The sequence below is a fragment of the Alligator mississippiensis genome, chromosome 10 (genome assembly GCF_030867095.1).
Source record: "Alligator mississippiensis isolate rAllMis1 chromosome 10, rAllMis1, whole genome shotgun sequence".
NCBI lineage: Eukaryota > Metazoa > Chordata > Crocodylia > Alligatoridae > Alligator > Alligator mississippiensis.
The window spans coordinates 13,912,043-13,934,502 of NC_081833.1; the positions used below are offsets into that span (position 1 = coordinate 13,912,043).

At 44.4% G+C, this 22,460-nt stretch overlaps 1 protein-coding gene across 13 annotated transcripts in view; it reads left to right on the top strand.

Moving 5' to 3' along the window:
• The window catches only part of ARVCF (ARVCF delta catenin family member), a 447,669-nt gene that overhangs the window by 306,121 nt on the left and 119,088 nt on the right, over window positions 1-22,460 (top strand). For all 13 annotated transcript variants that reach the window (XM_059713468.1, XM_019486607.2, XM_059713469.1 and 10 more), the window contains 2 exons: window positions 3,844-4,002; window positions 19,624-20,231. In XM_059713468.1, coding sequence (XP_059569451.1) covers window positions 3,844-4,002; window positions 19,624-20,231 — 767 coding nt within the window. The remainder of the gene's footprint in view (window positions 1-3,843; window positions 4,003-19,623; window positions 20,232-22,460) is intronic.

The window sequence follows — 22,460 nt, forward strand, 5'->3', positions numbered from 1 at the left end:
GAGAAAACTCCTTCAGAGCTAGTCCTTAATTGCTTCTAGCAATCCCCTTAGAGCCGCTGGCTCTCAGTTGGGACTCTCCTCTTTTAACAACATGGATTCACGGGGAAGACTGTGTGCTTTTTGTCTCCTTAGTCCCAGTTTATGACACTCAGGAGGTCCAGACTAAAGTGATAACAAGCACGGCTGCTCTGTGGAGGGGGTTGGGGTATACAATGTAAATTTGCCTTGCTAGTGCCCAAGGAAAATAGGCAAAGGACTGCAGAGTGTATCCAGACTGCTGTCTCGTTCCTTCACAACCCAGAGTATAGAGCTGGCACGCAGACGGTCTGTCGAGGAAGCAGTGCTTATGTCATTCAAAGCTGTTGAGACTAGTATATACCAAAATGTCTGGCCAGTCAATTTGTATCAAGATATTAAATAATTAAGCTTAACTGGTAAAATATTTGGAATCTTTTCTTTGGCCAAAACAGTGTTTAGCAAGAGAGTGTCCTTCCTTGCTGATGTCTATGAAGTGTTTGAAATTGGTAACGTGTCCCAATTTCTGTGTTAACTGAGACTTGAAATCCAGGATAACTGACCCAGTGTTTTTTCCATACTATTGTTACTATATCAAAAACTTGAATTAAGAACATAAAATGACGGTTTCAGAGATTAAAGACCAAGCTCCTGGAAAACAACTCAGGGGGCAGGAGTTTGGATGCCATTTTATTCCCTTCACTTATAGCATCCCCAGATAGTTCATACCACGGGAGGGAAGATCCAGGCAGACACAGCCTCAGTAGCTGCCTGTACTGGGAAATCTGCCTTAAATTCAGCAGGCTTTTAATCTTTTGAAGCTCAGGACACTCTTTCCCTACTGATAGCATTGTCCTTTAGGAATGCAAATCTCTACCAAATCTCCCTGGATCGTCATTTTAGCAGCAGCCACAGGATAAAAACAAGCTCTGGGGTTCATTTAAAGTCAGCATGCACTAGTTTGCAGTTTGCTCGTGTTTAAGTGCCAGACTTTCAAGATTTGCTTTGCCCACAGGCAGACTGAATACAATGGAAGACTTGATTTAATTTTTTTCCTGAGGTAGAAAACGTTGCAGAAACACGCAGAACCAAACATTCCTTGCCATCTTCCCCTCTCCCCAGGTTTATCATCACAAAGCAGGGCTTGCCTCACAAGAACTTAGGGAAGGATAAGCAACGAAGTAATCCTGGAGCTGCAAAATGTACCCAGAAGTGAGAAAGAAGGGGGAATAGGGCTGGCACTTTGGGGTGAGAAACAAGCCCCCAAGTCCCATCTTTAAGATGTGTTGAGGTTAGTGGCAGATTTACCACGACACAAACCGTGCGGTGGCACGGGGCCCCAAAACGCAGGACAAATTTGACAAATGACTGAACTTAATAAGCACTGCAAGTCGCGAAGCGGTCCAGGCTTTCTGCATCCTGCAAACTTCTTCTGCGACCTGTGCTGTAAACGTGGTTTTTTGAAGTAGTCTAGCAAAGAATTTGCTTCGCCCTTTTTTTGCCGTCTCGAATGCTCTTTTTCTTGGCTGGGGCCCGAGGGGGGGAGGCCGCACTAACGCTAAATCTGCCACTGGTTGTGGTTGCTTGTGAATAGCAGGAAGGTTTACAGGGAAGGGATCACAAGGGACCGAGTTGATGGAGGATATCATGTCGCTGTATTTTTATGCATAGCATATACTCTTCCGATTGTTGTGAAGAGTTTTTGGGGGGAAGGGGATGGGGAAATGGCTTTTCTGTAAAGAGCTGGAGTTAAGTCATATGATGGTTTTTCTGTGAAATATGTAAATATCGATCCATTTGTCCTAGGACTTAATTCCCAGTTAATTTGCGGATCTAGCACAATCTAACTTTTAAGCTCTTAATATACTCATAAGATTCAGTAGTCACTGGCCCCAATGATTAGACAGATGGCAGCTTGTAAACTGAAACAGGTCTTTCCTCTTGGTTTTATTGAACCTTGCTCAGGCAGACAAATTTGCCATCTTACATATGCTGTGGTTTCAGAGGGGAAAAACGGCATTGCGCCTACCTACACCTATGTATTTGGTACAGCATGTTTGTTCTTCTACGGTTATCCATGCTCCAATATGATCAAGATGGCTGCTTCAGGCTCACGTCCTCGCAGCTGAACTATGTTGCAAGTGGCTTAATATTAACATCTACCTGAATAGAAAAACTCTTTGCAAGTTAAAATGTAAGCCTGAATTGCAAGGAACAGGTATTCTTTATAACGTCACAATATAGCTGTAAATAAATACAACATCTTGAACAAGGGCACCTTAGCCAGCTCGTTTCAAAGGAGGTTACCGATCATGTGAGGATTAAATGAAATATATTTTCCCTGTGGAGTTGAACAAGAGAATTCAAAGCCCTGCTCCTTTTCAGCAGCATAAAGACATTTGAAAGTATTTTCTCCTTTAGAGCTCAATAGCAGGCATGTCGCTGCCTAGGATGCAGTCTACCATATCATGGGGATGAAATGTAATTTCCTAAATAAAATGTTACAAAAACAATATGCTGTGGTTTCCTGGTGATGAGACTACTTACAGGTGCAGGATATTTAAGTCTCAACATAATTAGACTCAGCACCTGCGTAGCAACAGATTTATTCCCTATCATTTTGTTTGTCTGTGAAGTGAAAAGACATACCGTCTTGCTCACAATAATTTCTTAGGAGGATCAGTGAGCAGTGCATTCTGTTCCTATTTTTCAAACATTTCTTTTTTGAAATAATTATACAGGAAGGTCAAAGATACTATGTCTAGTAGGACTTGACTTAGGAAATATAGGCTCTAATTTTGCACTGAGTCTTGAGTGGGTTGGACCCCTATGCATTCATGAAGTCCAGTGGCTTTTGGGGGCAAAAGAATAGCCGGCAGTTATACCATACTGTATTGCCTTCAAAGTGTTTTGCAAAAGTATCATTTCTCAGTATTGTAAATCGGTTCCTTATTGGCCACATACTGTGCAACTTCTGAATTTCATTCACCTAGTGGGGAACCTTTTCTGATTTCTGCTGCCGTGTGAGGAACAAAATTGCATGAGGAAAATAAAAAAGAAAACAGTAATTTCTGCTTGTGAGAAGCAGAAGAATTATCTTCAGACAGTGGCCCCAAGGGAGCCATCCTTTGATCTAGAGGAGATTTTTGATTCTGTTCAGCACTTCACTGCGCTTTGTGTATATATACAAAACTTTTAATTGATTTTGTAACTAGTTAGGCCTTTACAGAATTTTGCAGGGAGAGTTGAGAAGGGGAGTGAATTCCCACTAGTGCCACCAGCAGTTCGGCTGTTAGTTTTGGCTAGTCGTAGATCCATAATTATCGTTTTGGCTGCGGACGATGTGTGTCAATTATAGTTCTGTGTAACTAGCAGGCCTTGATAGATCATTTATGGCCTTGTTACGCTCTGCTACTGAGGTGTGAAAAGTGTTTTATCAGTTGGAAGTGAGTTTTTAATAACAAATAAGATGAACTGCTTTGAAACCCAGTGGTGGTGTTTGCTCTGATCATGGTGCATGTTTTTTTCTGGGCAGATATTGCCCCTCTCCCGCTGGATAAAGCATAGAAGGGAAAGTGCAAATCAAGCTTAAATATGAAGAAAGGGTCCATTGGAAATTCAGGCTCCTTGATGGCAGCTTCAGATGTTCTTTGCTTGCAGAGGTTTAGTCTGGCCAGCATGATCTCACATTGTCGATAACCTCTCTCCCCTTCTGAATCTGTATGCCCATCCAGTTGCATACACTAGAACACAAAACAAAAGTGCAAATGCATCTCTGCTAAGTCGTGCTCAGATACGTGACAAACGTATTTCATATTTACTCCTTAGGAGCAAAGCCCCAGCAACCAGACCTCAATAGCAATGATGCAAGAGCCTCAAGAGATGGTGGAGGAGACTGTAACGGTGGAGGAAGATCCAGGCACTCCCACTTCCCATGTGTCTATTGTGACTTCTGAAGATGGAACCACAAGGAGGACTGAGACCAAGGTGAGAATTTCTGGGACATTAGAAGTGTTGTTTTGCAGGTAAATTTGCCATGCTTTTAACCACTGAGGGAAATGGCAGAATCTCAGCCTAGTCATGGGAATGATAAAATAGCAGCACATAAAATAGATTAGTAGAATGACAGTCATACCAGCCTGCATATCTCAGCCTGGCTACAATCCATAGCAGTGCTGGGGGGTCCTAGTGCTTTGTTCTTCAGATAAAAGGCTTCCAGTTTTATCTCTTGAATAACTGCTCCTACTGCACATGATTGTCTGTGCATATTCACAAACTGCGGTCAGTACCAGGCAGGTAGCCTATCAGATTCCTTATGAATCCAGATGCTACTTCTGTCCATCTTCTCCTATAGCTGCTGTTCTTCTATTACTTCCCTTGCTGCATTTTGCCTCAAGTTGATTTGTAATCTCTGCAGGGCAAGTGTTGTGTGTTCAGGGATGCCTGACATGCTTTGGAATGCTATTAGCATAGTAATGTATCCAAAGAGCTGGACCTTGGGAGTTACGCTGGCATCTTTATTAGGCTTTGGTCCTGTGCAAGGTCAAGGTTGTTTCCATTTTTAAAAGTTTTAAACAGCATTGGGTAAAAACAAAATGGTTCAGCTGTTTTCCACATTAGGCTAGACATGAGCTACTGAAGAAAAGTCAAATATAAGTCACTGTATGGACAGGGGTATGCTTACCACCACTCCAGAATTATAGAGCCTTACAATACCAATTTAGTACATCAGGTCTTCAGGCTGGTATAAAGGGGCATGACTCAGAAGTCCCTGTGACTAACTAAATGAGGGCTGCAGCAGAAGCAATGCCAACAGAAGATCAACATTGAAGGATTCAGGGACCCAAGTGAGTGAGACCTCTTCCACCAGTGCCTTAACAAAAGACTGGTGAATTCCAATCAGCAACAATGGGATAATGTCAGCAGCGTGAGTGGTGCCCTCAAGGCCTCTGTTATCGGCGCCTTTGAAGAGACACTTGGATTTTCCACCAGGAAACATCAAGACTGTTTTGATGAGAACAACTGGGAGATCCAAGACTTGATTGATCACAAGTGCAAGGCCTTTTGTGCTTGGCAAAATGACATCAACTTCAAGCAAAAGAAACTGAATCTCCAGCGAGCCAAGACAGAGGTCCAAAGGAGGTCCCATGCTATGAATAATAAATGGTAGAAAGACAAGGTTAAGGAGACTCAACATATCACTGACATCCATGAAATGTGTGGTTTCTTCAGTGCCACCAAAGCCATCCATGGTTCAAGCACTGAGGGACCAACCCCTTTGAGATGTAAGGATGGAGGAGACCTGATCAAGGAAAGAGGAGTCATCAGTGCCTGTTGGAAGGAGCATTTTGAAGACCTTCTCATCAAGATTCTGTTGTTGATGAGAGTGTTCTCAAGTCCATCCCGCAACACCCAGTCAGAGATGATCTCAGAATCCCTCCAACCTTTGTAAGGTGAGCAAAGCCATCAAGCAGATGAAGAATGACCAGGCATCTGGACAGGATGGAATATCCCAACAGAAATCTTCAAGCAGGAGGGAGAGGAGCTCACATCACAGCTTCACACCCTCATCTTAAGGATCTGGAATGATGAGAAAATCCCAGATGACCTCAGGGACACAATGATTGTGACAGTCTTCAAGAACGGAGACAAGTCCAACTGGAAACTAGAGAGGGATCGGCTTGCTATGCACCACAGAAAGATCACTTTGAGAACCCTCCTGAACAGTCTCCTTCCCCATGTTGAAGAGCTCCTCCTGGAATCTCAGTGTGTGTTTAGGGCATCAAGAGGCACAACTGATATGATCTTCAGAGCTTGCCAGCTGCAAGAGAAATGCTGGGGACAAGATAAGCCTCTCTGAGTGGCCTTTTTTAACATCATGAAAACTTAAGACTCTGTCAGCTAAGAAATGTTGTGGAGGATCCTTCTGAAGTATGCATGTCCATCAAAATTTGTCACTATTCTCTGCCTGCTTCATGACGGTATGTGAGAAATGGTTCTCAGTAATGGATCCATCACAGATCCCTTTGAGGTTAAGACAGAAGTTAAACAAGGCTGCATCATCATTCCAACACTCTTCTCAATATTTCTTGCTGTGATGCTACATCTGACCACCAGCGAGCTTCCAGCCAGAGTTGAGCTAAACTACTGAATGGATGGTAAGTTGTTCAACCTCAACTGACTGTGAGCCAAAACCAAGACCACCTTGACCTCAATCACTGAGCTCCAGCATGCTGACGATGGAGCATGCTGAGTGTACACTCACTCGGAAACACTTTCAGGCAATTGTCAACGTCTTTACTGAGGCACACAAGAAAATGGGACTGACACTTAACATTCAGAAGACTAAAGTTCTCCACCAACAAGCTCCTAATGAACAATCCCCAGCTTCATTAATCCAGATTCATGGTGAGACTCTGGAGAACATTGAGTATTTTTTGTACCTTGGAAACCATTTCTTGCAGAAGGCTGACATCAACAAAGAAATCCAACGTTGCCTCAAATGTGCAAGTGCAGCCTTTGGATGCTTGAAAAAATGAATGTTTGAAGATCATGAGATCAGATCTAAAGCCAACCTCATGGTTTATCAAGCAGTCATGATCCCCACCTTGATGTATGGAGCTGAGACATGGACAATGTACAGGAGACATCTAAAGTTGCACCATCAATGCTGCCTGTGGAAGATCCTCCTAATCCGGTGGGAAGACAGATGCATCAACTTTAGTGTCCTTATGTAAGCAAAAACCACAAGTATTGAGGTGATGATCATCTGATATCAATTTTGTTTGGCTGCCAATGTCATCCAGATGTCCAACTCCAGACTCCCAAAGCAATTTTTATTCCCCCAGCTCAGCCAAGGTGTATGTTCAAGAGGAGTGCAGAGAGAATGCTTCAGGGCCATCCTCAAGGCCAACAATGCAACATTAATGTCAATTTATGGGAGACTATCACCAAGGACCAGCCCAAATGGAGAGAGTCTGCTGCAGGGATCTCCGTACTTTGAAACCTTATGACAACCAAGTGGGAGCTGCAGAAACAGTGTGTCGTGGACCAAATCAAGAATCCAGAGCCACCCACCCCACACGAAAACACGTGTCCAAGCTGCAGTAGAGCCTGTTGAATCTGGATAAGCTTCATCAGTCATCTTTGGCCACACAGATAAGACAATCATGGAAGACATCCATCCTTGACCATGAGGGATTGCCGAAGAAGAAGAATTCAGTGCATCCCTCCAATCAAGTACTGCTATCAGGGTTTCTCTGGAGTACCAGGAACTGCTGTTCTTCCCCTGTGGATTAAAACAGTGAATCTAGTCCTGCTCTTAAGTGTGCACTGGCTTTCTTTCATCCCTTTTTTAACGGGAAAGAGTTTTATGGAGTAGGACTGGGGATGTCCTCAGAAACACGGATGTTAAATCTATTTTATGTTATATTTAATGCATGGATTTAATAAAAGTGGCATTAAAAATTGACATGGTCCCCATTTTATATCTATATTTCTATCTACATGTATGTACACTCTGTCCCAGCCAGCACCTCGTTCTCTTCCTCTGCAACTTCCCTGAAACTTTATGCAAAATGTGCTTTAGTCTATTTTAACTCTCACCCCATTCCTCAAATAAAAAAGGCATCTGAGACTTTTGCTTCTACTCTGCTCTGGCTTAGCTTGAGTTTTACTTTTTACACAACATAGTCCACACCTGTCCTCTTCACATTTTCCATACATTTCCTCTCCAAGCCCTTGGGCAAATCAATAGTCTTCAGTTCCAATTAGTTTCCTTTCCTTTCCGATGTAGGTCTCCAGTCAGAAGCTGTGGTACTCTTCTTGCTCAGCCAGACACTTCAGGTTGTGTCTGCACTATGCTTTTTTTACCTCGAGTGAGCTCAAGGTCGTTAACACGGTGCGAAGGCCAGTGGTTGTTTCATGCTGTAAGCAATTGGTCTTTCCACAAGGCTGAGTCACCTTTCATGGAAGAAGATTTGGAACTGACCCTTCTCCCTTCCTTCACAGCCGAACCCCCAGGAGAGCCACCTCACCTGACTTTTCCCACTGCCACCAGCACCCCAGTGCAGCAGCAGCAGCACATCCTCTGACAGGATGAGACATGCAAGCCTCTGCTCCTCCATTAGCCAAAGGTATTGGAGGAGCTTCCCAGAGGCCACCTTCCTCCAGCGAGATGTCTTTCCAGAGGCAGCAACTTGGGAGGGTAGGGGAGGAAGAAGAGGCGAGTGGCATGACTGACGAATCCACATGTTTTTGAGTCTGTTTGGAACATGCTTTTGAACTCCACAGAACGAGAGGGCATTTTTGTATTACTCTATTTTAGGTCTCCTTTTAAAATCACTTCAGTTATTATGCCTTTGAGATTCCTCAGCTGGAACTGAAGCCTTGTATCTGATGTAAATGTGCATGCTTCTGCACAATGCTGCTCCTTTGTGTTTTTCTGTGTACCTGTTGTTTCAGAGCTAGAATTTGCTGCAGTCTTTTCCAAGTATAATTAAATAGCCTCAACTCGCAGGCATTGAAATATGTCGCTGCATATTTTCTTTTTTTCTTCTCTTTGAAACCTCCTTTAGCAGGGAGCCAGGAAGAAGGGATAGTAGAACTGAGCAATTGCCTTCTTTTGGATAGAGAAAACCTTCCTTCATGCAGAATTTTGCAATGAGGTCTCTGTGAGTAATTCCTCCCCAAACTATTGTTCTGTTGTTCAGTCTACGTACCTTGCTGCTTCAATCCCTACACAACAGTCACAACACAAAGAGTAGATCAGATATACTCCACCTCAACTTTACTATCTCTTCTGGAAGCCAAACATCCAGCATGTTAAACCAGTGAAGGTCACCTTGGGAAGAAAACTACCATATTTAGTTTGTAGCCTAGGAACTTTGCAGCAGATTAAAGGGAGCCTGTTTTTAAGTGGTTGAAGAGCACTCAATAAAACAAGCCAGATGATTTCTGTGTTTTTAAATATGCCTCTTTCTCGACCTCTGTCTTTATCTGCATTGAACTGATAAGAGCTTTCCAAAAGAGATGTTGATCATTTTTCTGTATTTGCATAGATCTGCGTGCATACAGTTTAGAACTTGTGTGGCCATTTGGTTTTTATGCTTTTAGAAAAATAGCCTTCTACTGAAAACTTGAATGATTTGCCTTATGCTCTCATGGTCACCAGGGGCCTGATTCTGCAAAGTGCTGACTACCTGCTACTCCTAATTTCAGTGGTGGTTGAAAGTGCTTGTGATTTCAGCCCTAGATTCCAGAGAGGCCATTTAGCCCCACAGTGCAGCTATTCACTTAGTCAGGGAGTTTCAAATGGGGCTTGAGGGAAGGTAGGCACTGGAGTCCAAATTAATTTTAATGGGAGCTTGAGCACCTCACTCTCTTTGGTCCCTTTGAAAATATCAACCATTAAGTTTAAATTGGAAGGGGGAAACTCAAGCATTCATTTTGAAAACCTACAGGGCCAGTTCTTAAATGGCATTTAATAGAGAGGTAATGGCTTGAACCCATTTGGCCTGATAATTTTACAGTGTATAGTTCAAAAATAAGCACTCAGAAATGTCAAAATGCTTTTATCCTTGAGCGTCCCTTCTTACCTGTTTCTGTTTTATGGCACAATTCAACAAAATCCATAGTCCTGTCAGTTAATATAAAATATTTAATTCACCTGAGTTATTTAAAAAATAAAAAAAACGGGAATACAAAAATTACAGCACCGCTTAATCAGATAGCTTCATTTGTAAAAAGGCAAACCACTTAACAGCCTGATATGATCTTTCCCAGTATAAATGTTTGTGCTTTGTATGCTTTGAGGAACACATGTATACAACGTATGCATCTGTCTAATCAGTTCCCATTCTCTGTAAAAAATAATGATTGGATTTCTTTTTAGTGTGTTTTTGTGTTTTGTTCCTCCTGTATATTGATAGCTAGAATTTAAAAAAAAAAAAAGAGGGAAAAGGAAATTACATTGAATTTTTAAAATGTGATTGATTCTATCAGGTTTTATAGACAGACGTGTTCCCGGAAGGGAACAAGAGCTGACCTTGTGATAGATGCTGGATAGGAATCATAGTATAAATATAAAAACATCAACACTTTGTCGCTGTTTTGGTTGACAAGCATGACATTTTAATCATTTTACAAATTTTTTAAATAGAGTAAAAGTAAAAATACTTTTAAATACAGCATTAGATTGGAGATAAAATGTATGTAGGTACTTAAATCAAAAGAGAATTAGGCCCTTTCCAGACACTTAGGTTGCTAAGTGCCTAATCACTGGTGCAAGAGTTAGGTGCTTTCAAAAAATTTTGTCTGTGATGTAATGTAAATCTAACCTAGATTAAATCTGGAATTATCACCAAATATTTCCAAGGGATCAAAATGGTCGGCATACCATAGAGACTGCCCCCTTTTTTCTGATGTACAGTAGGATTGTGATATGGAAATGTTGATGTTGTGTAGAGTTTATCTAAAAGAACAGTTTTAGATTGGGCAAAGAGCATCCCTTTCTGTGTACTTGTACACAATGAGTCCCTGATTTGGCCATGATTGTGACACAAATCCCTAGATTTTTGGTAATAGGAGTTGATGATGATAAACATCTCATATTCCCAGTTGGGTGACCTATAACAGGCCCAGTGCTGTGGCAGTTGCGGTCATGAACAATGTGTGCTCTCCTGTTTTCTCCCATTCCTCTTTTTTTTTTTTTTTTTTTGCAGATTTGGGGTGTCTGTTAGGGTGGTGCAAAGCTTTGGTCCCTGATTCGATTCAGCGGAGATTCGGCCTGATTCAGTGGCTGAATCTTGAATCCGAATCAAATCAGGAGACCCTTTAATCTCTCTGAATCGAATCGGAGCCCTCCGAATCGATTCAGAAAGATTTGGAGATTAGAGATAGACACAGATTTAAATGGCTTTTCTACATACCTCAAGGTACCAGGTGGCTCGTGAACGCTGTGATGCTGGGGTGGATGGAGTGTCCCATGGGAGCATGGGGGGATCCCCAGCGTGCTTGGCAGCAGACCAGAAGCACTTCCAGTCCACTTCTGGGTCTGTTGGGGAGCACACGGGGGGGCCCCCTGTGCTCCCCCAGCTTGGTGACTGGTGCTTCCTGGGTCTGGGGGGGCACCTGGGGTTCCCCTGTGGCCGATCGCTGGGGGGGAGGGGGCAGTGTGCTCCCCGGCAGTCCCAGAAGTGGGCTGGAACTACTTTCAGTCCACTCTGGATTCACTGCCGAACATGTGGAGGACCCCCCTGTGCTCCTGAGGGATGCTCCATCCACCCTAGCACCGCAGTGTTCACGAGCCACACCTGGTACCTTGAGGTATGTAGAAAAAACATTTAAAGTGGTGTCTATGGCCGAATCATTGTTTCTTCAAATCAACATCGAATCTTCAGATTTGGATTTGGCCAAATTGAATCAGGGACAGTGATCCCAATCAAGGAGTCAAATCACTGTCCCCAATTTGGGCCGAATCTGAATCCAAATTGAATACGGCCCGTTTTGCACATCCCTAATGTCTGTATTTCTTAAGGGAATGGAGAATGTAACTTCATCTGACTCTGGTACTGATTGTATAGTGACGGGATGCTGTATGCCTTGTTAAATAGTTAACACCTTCCATCTCATCCTGAGTTGTTCTGCAGTAGGTGGTACAGTAATTTATAAGTGTATCATTTTTTATGTATATTTGAGGCCCATTGTAGAGAGCCTTATTAACATAAATAGTCTTATTCCATTAAGTCATGCTCATCACTAGCTCATTCCAAAGACATGGCATCTTTTTGAGTAAAAGTCATGGTATATTGTAGTCCCCATTTGGGACAGCTTCTAGGCATTTTATTACAAGTTATTGGTGTCAGGGGAACAACAAAAATGCATGTTAAGAGCGGAGGTTGCTATGTTATCAGCTCCTCAACTCTGTCTTTGTCCTTTAGGAAATATGAATAAACCATTCCATTGAATTAGATTTCCTGAAGTGGAGGTTTCTTTTTCTTGCTCGGAAACCTGATAAATGGAACTTCCTTTGTGTGCTAATCGTTTCTCAAAGCTTCCTTTTATGGTGCAGTTGGTGACAGAGGTTGTAAAAACCATCACAAGGCACATCTACCTCTCAGTAGGTAGATACATTAGTGAAAACTCCTTTTATCCCTTTTCAGGACATTGCTCCTATAAAGAGAATCACTTCAGTTTCATCATTGTTATTTGATATTTGTTAGGCTAAGATAAATGTTTACCCTAGCACATGAATGGGATGCTCTTTGTGGTTGATTAAAAGGGTCTTTTTGGATGTCCCAATTCTTTTGGATTTTGATGTGGGCAGCACAATTTTTGGGAAATACTAGATTAAAGTTTTGCAAACAACAATTATGCTTAACCAGGGTTTTTCAAGACTGTTGCCATCAGGGTTCTGGTATGGTTTCCATGACTAGCAGAGGCACCGATCACTTTTCTTGTAAAGGTTGTAAAATTTCTCAAGACTATGCGTCTTGTGCTGCATATCTGTGAAAAAAAGAGTGAAGTGAGCTGAGTTCTAGCTTGCAGTTCTGGTGGGGAACACTTTGGATGGCTCAGTGTGAGTGTGTGCTGTTGTAAATAATTTATGTGAATAGTTTTATAAACAGGATACCTATTTGCCTTTTTCACCCCAGGCAAATGGCAGTCTAGGCCTGACAGAAGGCTGCAAAGCCTGCTTTCTGTTTGGTTCCCCATGACTTCACGTTTCATTTTATTGAGTGAGTGTTGTCTCCAGATCAATACTATCGTTTTGTAATTTCAGTTGCAAGTATGTGGTTGATTGTGCCTCAGGCAAAAGAGGGAGGCTATTGAGAAAAAGGGTAGTCCCAGGAAGGACAGGGCAGAGAAGGAAAGGGTAGTCCTAGGGAAGATGGAGAGAGAGAGAAAGGCGTAGTCCCAGGGAGGACAGAGTGAAGTCCAATGAAGGACATGGGAAGTGCAGTGGCACAATACAAGACTGCTTGGAGCTGAGCTGTTTGCTGTGCTGTTTGAGAGGTCAGGGCTCTGGCTCCCCCCTCTTCCAAGAAGAGAACACCCTTCCTCTCCAGAACTGACCAAAAAGGAGATCTTCGAGCGGTGCTACAGATCATTGGGGAACACAAGGACAAAAAAAGAGCCAGGGTCTTGAGCTCTTGAGGCATGCCCCTTGAGGAGGGCTGGCTTCAAGGGGTCCCGAAGAAGGGGGACAAAATAAGGGTTCTTCTTGGGGAGTCCTGAGGTAGAGCTTCCCCTCAGAAGCAGCACGATCCTTGACACTCTCCAAGGACAAAAGCATAATTTGTAATTTTGTACAAATGCTACTATCCGTGATCAGAATGTCACTGTGGACACTATACAAGTACGGCACAGAATTGGGCCCAGTCTCAAGTCAGATCTCTAGCTCGGTGGTTCTCAGTAGGCCTGTGCGAAGCGGCTAGTATTCACTTTGGATTCGGCTAATTCAGGGGACAGTGATTTGATTTGGTGATTCGATTCGGCTGAATCTCTGAATCAGCCAGGAACATCCCCCGCCCCTCTCCCAGCCCGGCAGTGGCTGCCCCGCCTGCCCCAGCTCCCGAATCTTTGGAAAAAAAAAAGCCCTGACTCACTGGGTGCTGCTGGGCGGGGGGCGATCCCTGCTGCCCCCCACTTCCCCACGCTGCCTGGGGGGCTCTGCATGATCCCCACTGCCCCCCGCTGCCCTGTGCCATGTGCAGGGCTCTGCACGAGCCCCCGAAGCCCCAAGGCTGCACCAGGAGCGGTGAGCCCTGGGGCTTCTCTCGTTTGTTTGTTTTTCTTAAAGGGCCAGAGCTGGCCCAGGTGGGGCACCCATGAGGGGCTGGGGGAGCGAGGTGGGGGTCGGGCGGATTGTGGCAGAGCCCCCCCATGCAGGGGGGGGCAGCAGGGATCGCCCCCTGCCCGGCAGCACCCAGTGAGCACTGGGGCTTTTTTTTAAAGTATTGGGACCTGGGGTGGGGGCAGCCATGGGGGAGCTAGGGGAGTGAGCAGAGGTCAGGGGGGATTGAGGAGGCTGGGGGAGCGGGGGGGCTGGCAGGGGTCCCCACATGGCCCCCTCCCCCAGCCCCCTTCTCCACCCCTAGTACTTACCAGCTCCAGTAGGGCTGCAGCTCCCTGCTGCAGCCACCGGGGACTGCCTGAATCATCAAAGCTCTCCGAAACTTTGCCGAAGATTCGGAGAGTTTTGAACTGATTCGGACCTTTAAATTGGTCCCCTGATTTGATTTGCATTCGGAGATTTGGCCACCAAATCGTGCTGAATCTCCTCCGAATTGAATCACCACCCATAGCTTTGCACAGCCCTAGTTTTCAGCTTTTTTAGCGTTCGTGCACCCCTCCAGGGCTTCTTTGGATTTGGTGACACTCCCAGTTGAGAGCCACTGCTGTAGTGCCACAGCTTACCCTCAGTGCTTCTCAACCAGGGCCTTGTCTCATGCTTCTGCCTTTATTGGGGTTATCCAATAAACCTAACAGAGGCAGGAGTTAGAGGCATAACTAGTAAGTTGTGTGCCCTGGGCTGAACTCCCTTGTGTAGGGTTGCCAACTCTGACTGAAGCTATTCTGGGAGATTTTTTTTTCCAACGTGATGTAATGTCATTAATTATACTGTTCAACCTGTTCACAATATCAATCTCCAGAATTGCTTGCAATAGTCACCGGGAGATCAATGCCGATTCCAGCAGACTCCCAGCCAGCCTGGGAGACTTGGCAGTCCTACCCCTGTGCCCTTGAGGGCGGGCACTCTACTCCTCCATCCAGCTTGCACAAAGGGGTGTTACGGCCCAGCTGGACCCCTCCAGCTGAGCAGTATAAAGGGCTGCGGCTGGAGTGTGGAGACTTGCCACAGCCCTTCCTGGTCTGTCCCTCGTGCTTCTCCCAGAAACAGGGGTGTGGGATGATCTCACCTGCCTAGCATGCTTCTGTTTCTGGAATTGAGCCTGTGAGGTCAGAGCAAGAAAGATTGCAGGGAAAGCTGCTTTCTGCTTTGTCTCTACAGGAGGGGAATGGAGCAGTACTACCTAACTCCAGTGGCACCTGTACTGTGGCACCCTGGAAGGGAATCCTAGCACCTTGCTGTTGGTGCTACCTGAACACAAACAATAAGTAATAAATAACAAATTTCCAAGGAAATGATTTTTTTGAAAACATACTACTTTTAAATGAATCAGTAACGTATAAATATTTTGGATCTTATTTTTGGTGGTGCTTTGTAAGCAATTTTTCTTGTAGAGCGAAAGCTGTTTTAGTTTCTCCTGGAGGGGAAGGAAAAGAAACCTTGTGGTACTGACAAATGAAATTTTCAGCAGGTGTGAATGGTGGTTATCTTAGCTCTCTGCAAAGCCTTCCCTTACTGTTTTGCACCAAGGACCAGTCCTTTCGCAGATCAATGTTTGTTCTCATCTTTCATGTTGTAGACACAGTGCACACATGGGTGTATTGGCTGCCTGACATTGTGCCTGATGGTGGTAATTTTAGAAACAAATTAGTTGTGACAGAGAGTATGCATGTGGCAATAAGACTTGAGAACTGAAACTGAGAATTGGATTTAATGCCGTCTGACTTCTATTGACTAGGGCAGAGGATAAAATCTTTGTGAGTATTTGTTAGGGAATTCTGGCCCACCAGTCAGCATGTGTGATACGTTGAATTGTCTATTTACAATCCCATGTTGTGTTATAGAGAGAGCTCTTATAGTGTGGTGGGTGTCCGACAATCCCATGCATCATGGGATCACCAGTAGAGGCCAGGAATGAATTCTCGCCCCCCATGAATGCTGCTAGATCCTTGGATGGGTTTTGAACTTCCTCTGAAGCACTTGGACGTTGGCCACAGCTGTGGCTGGCAGTTTTTCACTGGAGCGTGCTGATGCTTCTACCAGTACTTAGAAAACCCAGAGATTCCTGCTTAAAAGGCTTTACTCTTTTGCTCGGGTTCATGCTCCTTTGCCATGTCTGGGGTGAAGAAAGAATGTTTCCCCTAGGCCAGTTTGGCATGGACCGTATGGGGTTTTGCATTCCTCTGTAGCATGTGGCATGGTCTTTTTCCAAGATTCTTCTAAGCATTTATTTAAAAATGACTTCTCTGCAGTTGTTGTAGCAGGATGCTTGCCCTCTTTTTCCCTGCTTTTACCTTCGGAGAGCTCTCAGTTTTAGGTATTGTGCCTTGCAGGTATGTGTAAGGGTTTGAAGCAGAGATTTTTGCAGAGATTTCTTGTGGAAAAGATTTCCTGAAAATGCAAGGTGCTGGATTAAACAGCCTGGGATACCTGATTTGGTCCTATGCTCCTATGTAGTGTTCACAAGTTCTCATGGCAGCTAAAAAGCGGATCACCCTTTTGCCTCTGCCGTCTTTCTCTGTTCTGAATTCAGCTTCATAAAGCCACTTAACCCCCTCTCATTACATCCTGTTCCTGGATTCTAGTTCCAAGGTTCAGGAACATCGGAAAACTGAAAGCTTGTGTTGACATTGCTGTGGAAGTCGGTACGTACTCCAAGCCTGAGTAGTTCTGTTTTCCAGCTTGTTGAGGTCATTTCTAAAAGCATTTCTTTGAATACAGGCTTTGTGTTGGGTGGCATTGAATGGTAGTGCCTCCTTCCATACCCACATACTAACAGCCACATAAATGATCTAAAGTGCTTTTTTAATCCATAATCTATTTTTCTGTAATAGCTCCTTTAATTGGTGTTGATACATAAAAGAGTGCTGAATGTTTTGTGAGAGCGCAATGAAACAGGGAAACAGCCACACTGTTAATTCTGCAAAACAAGAATTTTCTTTTTGATCTGGTTCCCTTTCTTTTAGTTTGCTGAAACCATAAAAACAGCCCAAGCTGTGGGGAAGATACTAATTAGTCAGAAAAACCCTCTGGATGAAGAGGAAATTTCCCTCAGCTCTGGCTCAAATGACTAAAAGATTGTGTTGATACCTGGCTATGCTTCACTCCATTCACGATGCTGCTTAATTAATCTGTTGGTGGGGAGCCATTTGTGCGGGTTTTCAGATTTTCAGGACTTCATTATTTCATTAGGCTGAAGTATCATTTGCTTGCAGATGTCTCTGGGAAAAGAAATGCTATTTGGGTGAAATATTCCTAGTCATGCTTTCTATGTCAAAACGTACGGCTAGGAGACGTGGCTGAAGCTATGTCAAAAAACTTGTTCTCGTTATTTTGTTTTAGCAACGGACTTGCCTAATCAGAAGCTACAGTCCAAATCCCTGTTTGGACTTCTGAGTCCAGAAACAGAAGTGGTAGCTATCTTTTGCTCGATGTACAGACAATACTGCAGTTTAGGTTAAGAAAAGTGTCAGCTCCTTGCACTTTTTCTTTAAAGTCTCCATGACTCACAGTGCTTGTGTAAAAATACCTGTAATGATTCTGTTCTTTTCCAGTGGCTACTCCAATCTAGTGTATTGATTCTCCCTCCCACTCTAATGTTTCTGATGGGGCCAAAATGAACATGATGTTATTTAACGCAGCATGGGTAACAGAATCTGTGTTGATAGCATGTGCTGTTTATTATTGGTAATGCAGTTCTAGCAGGAGTCTCGCACTTTTCCCAGTTTCTTTTGAGAGTTTAAAAAAAAAGGTTTGTTAGAGAGAAACTTCCATGATTCAGGCCTTAAGACAATTTTTATCAGCATTGAGAATAAAACATTCCCAAGGAAAAGCTATAACTGCTAGGGCTGCGCGAAGCTTCGGGTGGTGATTCGATTCGGAGGAGATTTGGCCCGATTTGGTGGCCGAATCTTCAAGTCTGAATCAGATCAGGGGACCACTTAAACTGTCCGAATCGATTCAAAGCTCTGTGAGTCTTCGGAAAAGATTCGGAGAGCTTTGGTGATTCGGGCAGTCCCTGGTGGTTGCGGCAGGGAGCTGCAGCTGACTCCAAGCTGGTAAGTAGGGGGCAGGGGAAAGGAGGCTGGGGCAGGGGGAAGGGACCATGGGGGGACCCCTGCCAGCCCCCCGACCCCCTCCCCGCTCCCCCAGCCCCACCCCATGGCTGCCCCTCCATCCCACCCCAGCTCAGTACTTTAAAGAAAAGCCCTAGTGCTCACCGGGTGCTGCTGGGTGGGGGGGGGGCCCACCCCACTGCCCCAGACCCCCCACAAGTGCCCCGCCAGACCCAGCTCCGGCCCTTTAAGAAAAAAAACCTGAGAAAAGCCCTGGGACTCACCGCTCCTGCAGCGGCCTCGGGGCTTCAGGGGATTGTGCAGAGCCCCCACATGGTGTGGGGCAGTGGGGGGCAGCAGAGATGTCCCCCCTCCCCTCCCCTCCCCCACTGGCAGGAGCAGTGAGCCGGGGGGGGGGGGGGGCTCATTTTTTTTTTCTTAAAGGGCCAGAGCTGGCCCGGGTGGGTCACCCGTGGTGGGGCCAGGACAGTGGGGGAGGGGTTGGGGGGGCAGCAGGGATCACCCCCTGCCCGACAGCACCCGCTGAGTTGAGGCTTTTTTTTCCCAAAGAGCCAGGAGCTGGGGCAGGCAGGGCAGCCATTGCCGGGGTGGGAGAGCAGGCTGAGGATGGGTCTGGCCTGGCTGATTCGGAGATTCAGCCGAATCGAATCGGAACAATGATTTGAATCACTGAATCGAATCGCTGTCCCCACTGTCCCCCAAATCAGCCGGATACAAATCCGAAACGAATACTAGCCACTTCACACAGGCCTAATAACTGCCTAGTAGAAGGTTTCTTGTACCTCTTCTCAAGCAGCTTTTACTGGCCACCATTGGTGAAATATCCTGAACTAGGGGGTTTGCTGCACATTCACCTCTTGGTCCTTATATGACCAAGAGGTGAATGTGCAGCAATTCTTATATGACAAAGGAAGCACTTCTTGGAAGTGATGCACCTTTTGAGATGGGAATCCTTTGCCTTTGTCCTTTTAGCCAGGTGTCACAAATAGGACTTGCTCTTCTCTTTAGAAGTTGAAGGTTGGGATGATGCTTGTCCATCTCCTCTGCTTCAGACTCCTGGCTAAAAGGGCACAGGCAAAAAATTCCGGAACAGAATTTAATGCCATTAGGGTTGTAATAAAACATGATTTATAAGAAGACAAAATTATATAAAAATAAATGTCATGCATAAATATACTTTCCAAAGGGCTGCCTGAAATTTTGTGGAGCCTCATATAAATAGGTATGGTTTGTGGTAGTTAGTGATAGTTGTGGTCTGTGGTAGCTCATCTAGATAGGTACAGCCTTACCTCTGCACTTAAGGTTTTCATTATTACTGATGTCCCCAAAATCTTACATGGGTTGCCATGAGAGCAACAGGAAGCCACCAATGTTCTTTTGGGTATACTTATAACTTATTACCCCTAAGTGAGTGGAAGAATGGGATAGAATTTTTACAACTTTTTTCTTTTTAGTCTTTGATTCTTCTGTTAAAATGGAACGATTTGTGCTTTTATGAACTCTTAGCCAGTTTAGTGTCTTGAGCCTCTGTTGTTGTTCTTCAAGAATATTTTCTAGTGCCTTTTCTAGACTAGTTTAGATCTCACCATTGGAAGTTTCCCTCTAAGTCCCCATAGAACTTAAGCACCACCACCAGTCAGGAGGAAAATATTAATATCTATTTTGATTTCTTCTTTCCAGGTCACAAAAATGGTCAAGACTGTCACCACTAGAACAGTGCGCCAGGTTCCACTGGGGCCTGATGGCCTGCCTACCATGGATGGCTCATCTCCCATGGGTAGCTACACAGATTCAATAGACAGGAGGTATATGAAGAATGGGGAGCGGTACATCACGCCCCAGGCTTCATCCACGTTAACCAGATCTTATAATAGCTACAATGATTCTTACCCTGATGGCCATGATGGGCAATACCGCCCTTATGTTGGCCATGATGGTTATGGAGAGCTGCCTGATAATTATGGCAGTTTATCCCGTGGTGTCAACTACCGTCCTCGCTATGCCTACGTTCCAGGAAACAGTTACCGACCAGAGGATGGGAGTTTCACTTTGCCAAGTAGGCGGGATAACTACGGTCCCGTGGCCCAACCCCAAGTGCCAACAGGCAGCAATGTTGACTTGAATCGCTCTCAGCCAGAACGTTTCCAGCCAGAGCCTTATGGACTGGAGGATGATAACCGCAGCCTCGGGGTTGATGACGAAGGGTATGAACTGGATCCAGATTATTCCACAGTGAACAGAAGGACAGCTGCAGGGGTGCCTGAGAGAGGGAGGCCTCACAAAGGAAGGTAAACTCCCTGCTGATGAATGTGTGTAATGCAATTTTTTTTCCTCCTAATTAAACTTAGAAGGTTAAAATGTAATGGTTTGGGTCAGCCTTTGGAATGAGTTAGCAGGAAAAGCAGCTACAATTGCAATCAGCATGGTCCTTTTCTGTAAGGGAACAACCATTTGGAATCATAAGAAATCAAAATAACCTAACAGAAGCAAAAAACCCAAGATTTCTAACTTGGGATTGCAGTCTTTTCAGAATGTGGGTGTGAGGCCGGGCTTTCCCAAAGGAACTCCCTGAGTGTTGCCTCTTCTCACCCACTCTCGTACTGCCCTTCCCCTGACCGTGGAGGGACAGGGAGTCCAAATGGACTCCTTTGAACAATTTCTTGGACACGGGAGAGCCCTCATTGCCACAGACCACCTCCATCCCATCACAGCCACCCAGTTCTTTGTGAACACTGTGCACTCGTTGTCTGGAAGACTTCTTGTGCGAAATGCAGGGCACCTTAGCACACCTCTTCCTAAACTGACTCGCGTAAAAGGCCGCATTGAATTTTTATTTTTAAAGGGAAAGTCTGTGATTGTGTTGTGTTTGCCTCCCAAACCCCATCCCATACTAACAAGGGGAAAAAAGAACTTGCGATGTGTGAAAATTTTGACAGGGCCCGAATGTTTGTCTGCGAAACAGGAATGCTAAAGCTAACAACTGCTCAGTTACAGTCCTAACCTGCCAGTGGGCTCGAGGGACATCTTGTTAAAGGAACGCTCTGGTGCGGTGCGCAGCATGGCTTGCTCCCGCTTGAATCCAAGTGCTTGATAAAAGGACTCAGCATCTGACCAGAAAATGTCAACCATCTGTAAGATCAGGTCATCCTTTAGTACTGTCAAATCACGGAAAGGGAAGCAGAGAGCACCTGTATTACACTTAACACAACTAGGGAGACGAGTTGCAAATGACTTCTGCCAAGCCACCTGCCTGGGAGATGTTCTGCTGTGTGTCACAGCCCCAGTTTTTAGGTGTCTGGGACCTGATGTTCTACATGTTGGGTTTGTAGCAGTGGCCTCTTGCTTTTGTGCGAAAAATCAAGTTTGAGGGCAAGGGATTTTGGAGAGGCAAGTCACTCGTTATCTTATTAAACACTGAGCATTCCTGCAGAGTATTTTTGGCTATAAACTAGACTCATTTTTCATGTGCTTCTCCTCCACCCCTTGTCCAGGTTAGTCTAGTCTGAAGACAAGCCTGCTCTCTGTTTTTTGGTATGGGCTTAATTTCCACTATTTCATATTTAAAATAGTGAATTATGAATACAGCACCCTCTGTCTATTTCCACAGCTTCTGAAGGCCCTTTTAATGATACATTAAAGCAGCAACTTGGCAGCAACACAGAAAAATGGGGAGAGACGCCAGATCTGCACAGGAGCTTCTGGAAATTCCCTGTGATCCAAGCCTGCCGTCTCAGGCTAGCCCTTGCTCTCACTCTTGCATACACTGGGGACTGAAATGAACACTAATCTGGCAGCTGTTGGGTACTGAAATATTGATTGATTTACCAAACTTGAGTGGCTCCTCTTTCTCTCTCTCCCACCAGGCAAACTTTTATTGTACAACCATAGTTAAAAGCTGTCAGGCAAGAGCAGTCTTTAATTTTTTGTTACTATTTTGAATGTTTCATGTAGGATAAATAAGCATATATACTCATTGAACCTATCAATTTGCATTTTTAATGGATTTGAAACATCCCTTTGATTTATTGTTCCATGGCAGTCTTGATAGGAGCAATTTACAGTTTTTGTTTTGCATTTCTTTTGTTGTTTTTTCATATTTAATATGATCAAGGGATTTTGACAAGTAATTAATCTGAGCATAGCAGTAAAGTTTAGCTTGTACAAACATGAGGGGAGTGAATGAGGCCCACTTCATAAAATGGTTGCTCTCAACTATTTCAAACCGCTCCAAGAAATATTTAAACAATTATGTGAACCTACTTTTCAGACAAGCAACTGATCTATAAGAAGCTAATGACAACACATAGTGCTTTGTGTTTAATGAGAGCAATTATTGCTTGGTTACAGCTTTTTATTTCTCTCTCTAGTTTTTTTATTTTAAAACTAAAGTTATTACCCCATGGAGAGCAATAAATTAATAGCACTTGAAAATGAAATCCTCAGAGCGTAAAACAGCCCTGGCAGTAGCAGTAGAAGCTGCTCCACCTAGTTCAACCAGTGTACCTCAAATATGAACT